Source organism: Cryptomeria japonica, chromosome 7 (assembly GCF_030272615.1).
Source record: "Cryptomeria japonica chromosome 7, Sugi_1.0, whole genome shotgun sequence".
Lineage (NCBI taxonomy): Eukaryota > Viridiplantae > Streptophyta > Pinopsida > Cupressales > Cupressaceae > Cryptomeria > Cryptomeria japonica.
Genome location: NC_081411.1, coordinates 407,792,679 through 407,804,880, shown reverse-complemented (window position 1 = coordinate 407,804,880; position 12,202 = coordinate 407,792,679). Strand labels below are relative to the sequence as shown.

At 35.9% G+C, this 12,202-nt stretch overlaps 1 protein-coding gene across 1 annotated transcript; it reads left to right on the top strand.

The window, feature by feature from the left end:
* The first annotated feature begins 2,809 nt into the window (after positions 1–2,809).
* On the top strand, positions 2,810–9,043 carry LOC131041419 (uncharacterized). The gene is made up of 3 exons (XM_057974501.2): positions 2,810–3,021; positions 3,161–4,637; positions 7,780–9,043. Exons 2-3 carry the CDS (start codon positions 3,231–3,233, stop codon positions 8,269–8,271), a joined length of 1,899 nt encoding a protein of 632 aa, XP_057830484.2. The 5' UTR covers positions 2,810–3,021; positions 3,161–3,230; the 3' UTR covers positions 8,272–9,043.
* Positions 9,044–12,202: the final 3,159 nt, after the last annotated feature.

Sequence of the window (12,202 nt, the reverse complement as noted above, 5' to 3'; positions counted from 1 at the left end):
TCATTCATAGTCGATCCTTCAACCTTAAACTGTGTAATTCTTTTAGCAATGTTGACTTATAGTAAATAGGTATGAATTGATTCTTTTGTTAATTTACTACCATCCTATTAAATTTTGTTATTTCCACTGATGAATAATGATGAACTACTAAGGTCCTAACCGATACTGAGAGGGGGGGGAGGGGGTGAATTAGTACACATAAAAACTTGCTCAGACATTATGACAAATCAAAACAGATAACCGATTGTCATATACTGTTGTACTTAACCATAGCAATATCAGTTAAACGGAAATACTTCAAACAACTAAACCAGTTAAACAAAAGTACTTCAAACAACATTCAATAGATCTCAGATCTTGATAGCTACTTTATCAGTTTAGTCATGCATGAGTTGTATCAATGATACCACGACCTTTTAGCACTGCATGCATATTCAACTTAACAAAAACTACTCAATCATCACATGAAAAATACACAGCCCATGACACACAGATTTTTCATGTGGAAACCCAAATGGGAAAAACCACAGTGGGGATGAATACCCACAAGCTTGTTTTGAACTCTTTTGAAGTCTGCTCTGTTAGGAGCCTAGTTCGGTTAAAGACTTTACAATAAGGTTCTGTTAGGAACCGATCTTGTTAAGGATCACCCGATTAAGGGATGGCTATATACCCTGTTAAAGGTTACCTCACTAGAGGATTTAAATAACTCAATGAACTTGAGCCACCTGGTTAGAGGATTTACAACAAAGCCTGTTAAAGCTACCCGGTCAAGGGATTTTCCTTCTGTTGAAATGGTTAGAAGACAACAGGTAAAACTCTGATTTGATAAGAGCACTTCTTGCTAAGGTAGATCCTTTTCAGTTCCTCTCTTCTACAATCACACTTTGCAGATTCCTCACTCTGGTTTGGCAAGTATCAAAACATGCAGACACACACACAACTTTTGCCAACACAAACAATAACAAACATCATCGACCTTATAGACAACAAATAGGTCGGTAGCAAAAACCCTAAACCCTAAACATTTTAGGTTTACACTTACAAGTGGTCCAATCCTGACCGTCAAATACATTACATAGAATGAAATGATCTAAAACAAATCTCAAGTCATTTTGCACCGTCCAATCTTCACCGCCTTTGGAAAACAGTAACCCATCACACACTTTTCACATACCTCTAAGAAAAATGCACATTCTCGAGGTAGACATTCAATGCATTCGATCTTCACGCGCAAGATCCTTGAAGAAGTCCTTCACGTGCACATAGCTGACGTGGCATCTAGATCCTTGTCCTTGTTCTTAACTAACTCATCACAAAACATCATCGATTGCGCCGCACAAGCCAAACCAGAAACCCTAGGGCTGAATTGAGACTACCAACCGGTAGTGAAATTGTGAACCCTAACACCGATTCACTCCATCCCGGTTGACTATAGCCGCTTCCAGTCTTTATACCGGTTCATACTGGTTCACTTGCTTGAGTACCATGTACCTAATCACTTATTGACATCAATGACAACATACATTATCACCGCTTTATCATATGCCAACATCCACATGATTCATGCCATAAGCTCTATTGGATCCAATAGATTTGGGAACATGTTCCTTTGTTTCCGCATGCTTTGGAAAGGTACCACAAACTTCAAATAGTGAAATTAAAAGTTATCTTATAATGCTTGAAAGCACTTGTATGTAATTGAATAAGCCTTTGTGGTGATCAAAATATCTTCATCATTGGATAGGGCATTGTTAGCTGTTAGTGGTACACATCTTCCCAATTGCAACATGAAATTTGTAATTGTGATAAAATGATGTACAAATTGTGGTGCCTAGATGACAACTAGAAGAACAAACAAGAGAACAAAGTGAAAGGTTTCTTTTCTTTGGTGATGCAAGATTGCTCAAGGATTACACCCTAGGATTCTTTTACATACTTAGCTACTCCATTCCTTCCTTTAGATTCTTTGTTGTCTTGTTATATTTACTAACACATTTTATCCCATTAATCTTAAGTTGTAGATATTTTTTGTCTCTTTTTCTTTGCAACCGCCTAACTTGTTTAAGCTTGTTAAGGATAATTCCTCAACATCACATGACCTCACTTAAATTTCTAACATCAAAGTAGAGTTGCTCACCCTTGAGACAAATGTACCATTTTTCTTAGATCACAACTTGATTGTAAAGGCTTAAGTGCTTGTCTCTAGTTGTTATTCTACATAATGAAGGCCTACTAAACCATCTAGATCACTACTATATTAAAAACATGCTCACTGGTAGTGAGGGGCTCTTTACTAAGTGGCCAATAATGGATGAATTTCAATGGTAATTAGTTGATTTCTATATGTACAATTTCCACATTTGAATTGACTTATACCTTATTTTAACTATATTTTTTGAATACTTATAATTGATAGTTTTATTAGGCAACTTCAAGCTTACTCCCTATTACCTCAATCATTATAATCATTACAATTAACAACTATTTTAAACCAATCCTAAACTTTTATTACAACCCCAATTTACAATCATCATATGACTTTAAAAAAAACCAAAAACCCGAAAAAAAAAACAAAAAAACACCACACAAATCCAATTAAGCCTTCCCCACCATCTTTAAAATTTGAAAACACTATTATAAAGGTAAGAAAAAGTGTCTAATAACTAACCTTCTGGCTACCAATCCCACAATTAAAGGGAAATGTGTTCGCCAAGTTAGTGTCACTTTCCCTAGTGACACGTGGCATTAGCGGTTTCCTTGAAACATCTTAAGCATCGTATGGAACTTCCACATAACAATTTTCATCTCGAATTTTTTAATTTTTCAAATGATAGGTAGATTATATTGTTGATTATCTTGTCACTCATACTTCCCTTGCCTTGGCGTCTGATATTTCCCCTTGGTTCCACCAACGGTAGTTTACCTGCAAAACAGCCTGGTGTTCCACTATTTCCTCTGTTGATCAGACAAGAAAGAAGAAGGGCAACATTGAATTGCAATTCCATCTTCACAAAAACGGTAAATTCGGAAGTTATATATAATACCTGTTGATTTTTATTTCCCCTTCTTCAATTTCCTCAAAACAATTTAAGATTAGGGAAAAGGAATTTGCGTTTTATTTTTGCAAATTTAGGGTTTGATTGTTGAGGGTTTTCAGATTGTCTGGCCTTTTGAGGTTTCAAAGACAAAACATTTTCTCAGAATATCAGAGTTCGTTTCGAGAAAGCATGGCATTAGAGGTTCCTTCATGGTTTTCCAAAACCTGTTCGGATTTTGGAGCCGCGGGTTCTTCAGTTTCATGGGCAGTAAATGATGTTGGAAATTCAAAAGCAGAGAATTTTGAAGACTGCAGGAATGATGTGGTTTTTTCAGTTTCAAGCGTAGAAAATGATTTTGGAAACTCTAAAACAGAGGAATTTGACAAAAGTGTGCATGATGTATGCACCGAAAGGATTTCATTCGAGATTTCTTCATGGTTATTTGGAAACAATATAAATTCTGGTGATTTGGATAAAACTAGGAATGATTTAGTCGGAGAAGAGAAGCAAGTTACTGGGGAGCATGATTATGTTGGAGGTGCTGATGATTTTTGTCCTTTTAGTGATAGTGATTTTGAGGCTCTTCAAGCAGAGATTTTTGTTGAAGATAATGCAGATCCTTTTTTCAGGGGTAATTGGAAGGAAGGAGAAGATTTTATGGTTTACTTTCTTGGCAGCAGCAATGACATGGAAGTTGTTTCTATGCTGTTGGAAGTTTGTAATTTTCTGGATATGTTGAATGTGGACCCTGATGCTATGGAAGACGTAATTAAACAACAGACTCAGTGCTTCCTGGACATGCATGAGAAAGTGAGGAAAGGAAATGTATATCTTATGAATGCAACGTTTGTGAAGTTGCAGTTGATTGCAGGGTTGAAATATTATAGGCATTTTAAACATATGTGTCGTATTGAGCATGAGACTGTTCTTTCTAATCCAAATCTTTGTTATGAAAATCATGAACTTGCTAATTTAATTGGATTCTTGTATGACAAAGAACCAGAACCAGCTAGTCTGGACTATGAGGGATCCAATTCAGCATCCTGGAAGGCCTGCAAGTACTTGGCAGGTTTCCAAGGTCCGAAGATGCTAGAAACTGACGGAGGATTGTCTATTTTTCTTGAAGGAAGTAGTGCTTCGCAAAGTAAAGACGCCTGTACTAAACCAGGAAATTCACTATCCAGAGAAATGAAAAGAAGTAGAGATCCTTGGCAAGAGTGCTCTGCAAGGATGTTGTATGACACTGGGCATATTATCACACATACTGTCTCTGAAAATTCTTCTACAAGTACAGCACATTATGGAGAAGAACCTTCGGAAGCTATTTTTTTTGCACTTGCTTACCTCAGCCTTCCAGATCTTCTTGCAGTTGAAAGGGTTTGCAAATCACTGCGAGATAAAGTTAGAAATGATCCACTTTTATGGCGGCACATACATGTAGACAATCCTCTCTGTAGAGGGCTCACAGATGATGCCCTTTTAAATCTTGCTAAAAGGTCTCAAGGGCTTTTGCAACACTTAAGTCTAGTGCAGTGTCTGCAAATTACACATGATGGATTAAAGCAAGTACTGGCCATCAGCCCAAAACTTACAGAGGTATGTACCAATCTTTATTGCAGTTTTGTTTTGAAGCGGGCAATTATTTGGTTTAATTATGTATATATGATATTGTATTTTGCACAAAGGGATATTTGACATCAATATTGTATTTATTCAAGTCAAGAATTATAGTTGTGACTCAAATATCATCGAAGACTGGGATTACAAGAATGCGGAATCAGTAAATAAAAAATGACAGTACTAAGGAAAACATGAAAAATTGTGTATTAAGGCATGTTGACATGAATGTTGGGGGCAATTTTTTTATAGAAAAAATTCAAAGTTGGGCGTTGGCGCAACTTTGTTCCTTTAGTCTTTTGTCCTTGGACCTTTTCTTGTTTATTAACACTTCTTTTGAGTCTTCTCTTATATCAAATGGATTCTGTCCCCTGAGGCATTTCGGGGACGGGTACTTTAGGGAACGGACGTTAGGGGATGTCCCCTGGCTGTACCCCCCAGCTGCCAAGATTTGGAAATGTCCTGGAACACGTTCTCCAAATTGGGGATGGCAGGAAACACATGGGGGACACCTGGCTGTCCCTAAGGCAGCTGGAGACATCTCAGATGTCCCTTGACTGTCCTGGGGATGGCCAGTCGTCCCCTATTGAAAAGCAATTTAAAAAAAATCGTTCACAACATTAAAAGAAGACTGTTTAATATATCATGACAAGATTATAACAACAGTATAACATGGCAGCATTATAAGAGCAGCAATAAATATATCATGACAGCAGTGACAGCAACAACAACTGTATTGTAACAGCAATAAATATATCACGATTCAGATTTATAGTTAAAAGTTAATGATATATATATATAAGTTATAGAACAGTTCATTCGATTTATGATTTCATTGTTCAGAAAAGCATCAAATTTCAAAATTCTTGATATGATATTTGAGTCTGTTATTATTGTTGTTAAAATTTGAACCAGAATATAGAAAAACTGAGAACAGAAATTAAAGAATGAAACACAAATACACAAGCCCTTATCTTGGGAAAACCCTCCACCTGAGGGTGAAAAACCCAGCCCACTCAAAAATGAACTTTGTTATATCTCAGAAAAATAATACAACTGATGATAGTCTCAGATTACTATCAATCACAATAATATGAGTTTGATTCTCTACAAATCAATCATAAGAATGAACTCAGATAATACATCTCACATACAATCTAAAAACCTTCATATGACTGAAAACTCTGAATGCAGAAGGAACACATAATATCTTTGATCTGACAGACACAATCACACTATTTTGATGAATGAGAGAAGCTGATCATGAATCTATCAAAACTGCCAAAGAAGAGAGAACGTGACAAGGAAGAATGATAAATATAACATATCGGGATTTCCAGTGAAGAGGCACACGAAGGGAGAGGGAAAGGCACGGACAGTTACATCTGCACCGACAGCCTCATATACACTGACAGCCACATGAACTGACAGCCACATCACCTTCACCGACTGCCGTAGCAACATGAAGAGTCACCAACAACCACCAATGCAAACAAGGCAAGAAAAGAATGGAAGCTAATGAACCGATACCAGAAGAAATAAATAAGGAACATTGCATTGATGATCTCTATCGCAGCTATATCTTCAACAATTGTCAGTTGCAAAGGTGCATTTGCCATGGTCTAGTACAGTGTGGTATTGTGTGAGAAGTACAAACAAACAATTTCTTTTTGGAATGTGGTTGGCATGCAGGTTTCTGCAGACATCACATCCAACATTTTAGCATTGTCATTTTATATTGCTGATGTTATGATGCTGTTCATTAAGTTGTAGAAATTTGACTATTTCTCTATATATACTTACATTTACTAATTTCTTTCTTATATATATATATATTGCTGTCCCCCAAAAATTGGCCCTTGGGCTGTTGTCCCCAAAACCTAAGTTACCGATTCGGGTACCGATACGGATACGGATACGGAATCTGTTTCAGATTCGCGGATTCGGCAAAAAAAATAAAATTGCTGTTTATGCCATAGTACCTTTGTACTTACCAAGTAATTACATGAAGGAAAACATAGACACCAACTTATAAAATGAGGTCCTTGATGATTGATCATGTAGTGCCTTGAGTTTGAACCAAGTTTGTTACATCATTTTTTGAATCTTCACATTAAGTGTGGGCAAATTCTGCATAAAGGAAGAAAAATTATCATTCCCCCTAGATTGATGGGACATATATAGAATTGAAGTAATCAAAATCCAATGGGTACCAAAGGTTGGAATCCATCACAAACTTTTGGAATCTTATAGGCATTAAATCTTAAAATATGGACAGACTGACAGAAAAATGTTGAATAATATGCAGATAGTTGTTTGATTGTTTGTTTCATTGTTAATAGTTGTAAAGAGCATGAAGTTCAGTGAGACTATTGACCTTATTCTAGCCATTTGCTGATGAAACAAAGCAGACAAGTGCAATTAATAACCAAGAAGCTTCTGCAATGATAGCCATTTGGTCCCCCCGGATCCACCTGGGTTGCCCATGGATTCCTCCCGGGTCCTTCCCAGGTGGCTGGGTCCTCTGTGGGTCCTGGAAGGACCCAGGAGGAATCCACCTGGAATCAGGCCTGGACCAGGACCGGGGCAGAAGCAGAATCAGGACCCAGGTTTTTCTGAGAAGAATCAGTAACTTAGCCCAAAACATGTCCCCTGCTGTCCCATTGTCCCCATCCTGGAAGTGCTGTGGAACATAGAATAAACTCCATTAATCTCCTCCTATAAACTCATTTTTAATGAGATGGGCTATACAGAATATGCAGAATGTATGTATAAACTGTATAATGTGGACTGTTAATCTGTGTTGTTTAGTTGATTTCTTTCTTATTAAATGTTTATGAGCATTGGGTTTTGATTTGTTATTGTTATATCTCAGGTTTTTTTAAACTGAATTTATATGTCTAGATTATTTCCACTTTGTAAATATCCTGACTAGGGTTCATTTGGTACGCCGTAATTTGAAATTTATTAAATTCTTTGTTCTGAGAATGATTCACTTTGAATTACATATTTTCTCAAGACATTTAATTTTTGTTACAAAGTGGTTACTCATTTGGAAATCTTAGTATAATGCTTCCAAGTTTCTAACTGATGTGGTGCACTATTTTTATATGCTTTGCAGTTGTGTTTACCATACTGCCTCAACTTCACTGGTGAGGGCATTGTAAATATTGTAGAAGCACACAAGGAATTCAGTTTTTCTGGGCTGAAACTGTTAAAGATCAATGGCATTTGTAATGTAACAAGCGATCATGTTGAGAAATTGAAATACCTAATGGATGGTGGTTCACAGAAGAGATCTCAAGTTGTAAAACCACATTTCTATCCTTATGGTCACCATTATTCAGATGATGACTGTTTGATAGACGTTGAAGAGTGCCCTAAATGTGGAAAAGCAAGGCTTGTTTATGACTGTACATTGGAAAGCTGCCAGGGGAAAGGTTGCCGGGGTTGTATATTTTGTATTTCTCGTTGCAGGAAGTGTGGAAGATGTATTGATGCATTACATGATGATTATGAAGAAACAATGCCAATTTATGATTTGCTCTGTGCCGACTGTTCATTGTGTTGTCAAATACGAAGAGCTGTAGAACCTTGGCTTCTGCATCCATGAAATGATTATGGAGCTACTCATGCGCATGCTAATAATGGGTGACACTTGAGTTGTACATTATTGATCTCAAAATATAGTTGTTTTGACCATTGCATCGGAAGTGTCCAAGTTTTAAAGAAGAAAAGAAAAAACAGCCCTTGGCTTCGTGGTGTACAGAGTGTGTACAAAGAAATACAAAGAAATGATGCCTCAAATTTTTAGCTTATGTTTCTATTTAATCATTCTCTGGCACCTGTTGAAGATGGCAGAGCTTGGTTTGTTAGAATCATATGATTGGTGAGAAGGGAAAACAGCCCCTTTTTATTTTGGAATTGTTAGGGAATTCTGGCTTGGTGATCGTGGCTCCATGGTATGCATTGTATTCTAGATTTTGGGATGCATTCAGGATAAAATTATTGAGCGGTAAATGACAATGTTCTATGTGGTCTGGCTGTATACAAGTTTTGCCAGTCTGTATCTGAAAAAAAAAAGAAAAAAAGAAAAAAAAAAGAAAAAATAGAAAAAAAATAGAAAAAAAGGAAAAAAAACCTTGTACAGGTTCTTCAATCAAACCATACAGCCAGTCAATAGATCCTCCATTTGGATGTGTATCATAAAATCAAAATGTAATACATTTGTTTATATATGTTTATATGTATTATAGAGATGTAAATGCATTTATTGTATTTAGCAAAAAGAAGGTGTGTTTGTTTTTGCTCACGTCTGTATTATAGAAATGTCCATACATTTGTACATGTGGCGAAAAATGTGGATATTCTGTTTATTTAAGGCAGCTAATGTTTCACTTTCAATTATTTTTCTTATGTAATGTATACTTTTAGTTCGTTGCTGAGATGCTATAATGGGTGGCTGGTATTGATACTTGAAGTAAATATAAACTACCATGACGCTGTTTTGTAAGGTTTTGTGTAAGCAGGGTTTTATTTGGTAAGGCTTCTGCCAACAGTTATATTGGGTAGTTAGCCGCCTTAATTAAATGAAAACTGTCATATCGCAGTGTTGTAGATTGTGGAGAGGAAAAGTTCTGTGCAAGTAAAAGAGTTTTTTATTTGTATTTGAAAAATTTCTCTCTTTAATTTTATAATCTTAATAAAAGTCATTTATACATCGATGAATTTACTCTGCCGGCAAGTGTCGAAATTGTTGTCAAGTGGTAGTTACGTACTGTGTCTATATGCATCAGATAGCAGAATTAATTTATGATTTTCTTGTTGAACCAATTGATCTAATTGTTTAGTGCATTATATTTGTTATGAGATTCTTAGGGACAGCCAAATGTCAAGGATGCTCTGTCATATAAGGTTTTTAGGATTATTAGACCTTTTTGGCATCATAATATTCGGATAATTAGTGCTAGTATTCATGCGTTATATTTTATGAGATTCTTAGGAACAGCCAAATGTCAAGGATGCTCTGTCATATAAGGTTTTTAGGATTATCAGACCTTTTTCGCATCATAATATTCGGATATTAGTGCTAGTATTCCAAAAAATTAAAAAGGCGTGGCAATGTTGAATGACCTTAATCAACCATATCGGAAACAATGCATCGCACAGTTACATTTGACACTGCGAAGATCTTTTGAATCTTTGATCCATGATGACTACAGAAAATTCATCAAACTATGGAAGAATTTGGATATGACAAATGTAGGAAATATCAAATAATAATACGTTGAGAATGACAGAGGTAGCCTTTACCGTAAGCATTTGTCGTCAAATCTTTATTCCATCCCTTTTGAAAGGAATTTCTAAAATTTAGCGACCTATGGGAGTTTTTAGCCGTGAAAAAGTAAGTAATGTCTAACGACGTTGGATTGAAGAGTGAATTTTATTGATGATAAATGCCACTGAATGCTGATTTAGATATCAGCAGTGATTTTCTGCAGCCAAACCAAATTTTCATGCTTAAAAGAAAAAAAAGTAACAAACTGATTTTAGAACTAGAAAATTGAGTTGGAAAGCAGATTTTTTGAAATATAAATTCATAACGACCAATACCAATATGGTACCATAAACAAGCAGCAGATTTCTTCACAACGGAATTCACAGATAATTTTCTCCCTTTACCTCGATAATCTTTTCTTTTTCCTTCACTCACCCCCCTGAAAGAGAACTCCCTTTTCTTGATCACTTTCTTTAATCCTTTTCGTGTGGTGTGCTTTGCAATAGAATAGATCAGTTTGTGATTAACAATTACACCTTTTCGTGTGGTGTGCTTTGATGTGGTGTGCTTTGCAATAGAATAGATCAGTTTGTGATTAACAATCACATATTTTATAGATTGCTGAGTGTAATCCCAAAGGTTGATTCAAAAACTAAACACTTTTTTGCTTTAAATATTTCCCCATGCTATATAAACGGTGGAAAACTCATACCCACTATATTTTATAGACACAGCGAAAGGCAATAAAATATTCAAATTTGTAATGGATGTTCCATTGGGTGAGAAGGGGTTCTAGTGCTTCCCATACCTTTCTATGTACTGAATCTTGCTGAATTAGAAATATATACTATTTTAATTCATTCACCGTCTTTTAGTTATTGAAGCGTTCGTTTCTTTCACTATCTTTTAGTTATTGAAGTGTTTGTTCTATCTGGTAACTGAATTAAGACGCAGTCTCATAGAAGGGACTTGGACTATCTGAGGGCAGTCAAAAAAATTGAAAAAGATTAGTCACAGAATTAAAATAAATATTTTCATACAAGATAGGATCTTCATCTATATAATTGTAAGCTTCGAATTGGTATTGGAGAAAGGAGGCTAAAAATCTCTTCTACGAGTTCAGGAGTTCTCAGGAGGTTCTAGATCAAATTTGCATGACATTTGTTTTTAAATTCTAATTTTATTCATACATAATTACTATTTTTTTTATGTACAAAATTACCTGTTTAATTTTTTTTCAATCACACTATAAATTTTTTAGCTAATTCCCTTCCTTGGAACCATACCCTAAAAAGACTGTTACCCCTTTGTGCAACTGTTTATAAAATCCACCGCCGGAATATCTCTTGTATCTCTATTTGGCCCTATATGCTAGGTATGATTAAAAATATCAATTTGAATATCGAACGGATTTAATAGAAGCATCACCGGTAACTTACAAGGATTACTTTCACGGACTCATTTTTTAAGCTCAATATTTTGCAAGTCCGTCGGAAAATCAATCTCTGCTCCGTTACAATACATATTACTTAATCACACGCCTGGGCAGGGAGATCTCGAAATCATTCTACCAATTATATCCTTAAATACTTGCTGGATTTCTAAAAATATGCTATTGATGCTTAAAAACATATAAGCATTTGGAATGGAGGTGACCTTTTCGTCGGTTCAATCCAGATTTATAAACATGCTGAATTGGATGAAAAGCAAAAATCTCGTTGTTCCGGCAGATTTTGAATGTGAGATAACCCCAAAACTGTATATTGGTATGGTAGCCGGATTGGGTCAGTTAAAAGCAACAAACTCCAGGTGAAGTCTTTGAAGAAGAAAACACTTCAAAGAGAAATGAATACAAAGTTTATCAGAGCTTAAGATTTCAAATACAGAGCCATTGAGATTCAGCCTCAACACAAGACAGTCATAATCCTAATAAAGCCACACTGGCAGTGACAGCCAGTCAAAATGAACTCCAAACATAGAACTGGTAAAACAGCTGTCAATTTGGGTTCACAATAACAATCTGACACTTTGTTGAAATCATAAATACTCTGCCTTAACTTGGTCATTCAGACCTACACTTCTGCTGGTCCATTTGTAGCATCCCTGTTGCAGACAGGTAAAAGCAGTCCTTCAGTTGCAAACAGAGGAAACTGTCTCTAATGTTTTACGGTTCTCTCCATTTATAGCCCATGTTTCCACCGCTTGGAAACTTCTTGAATTCACTAGGATAAATTAAAATCTGATTTACTTTGATAGTCATCCAATC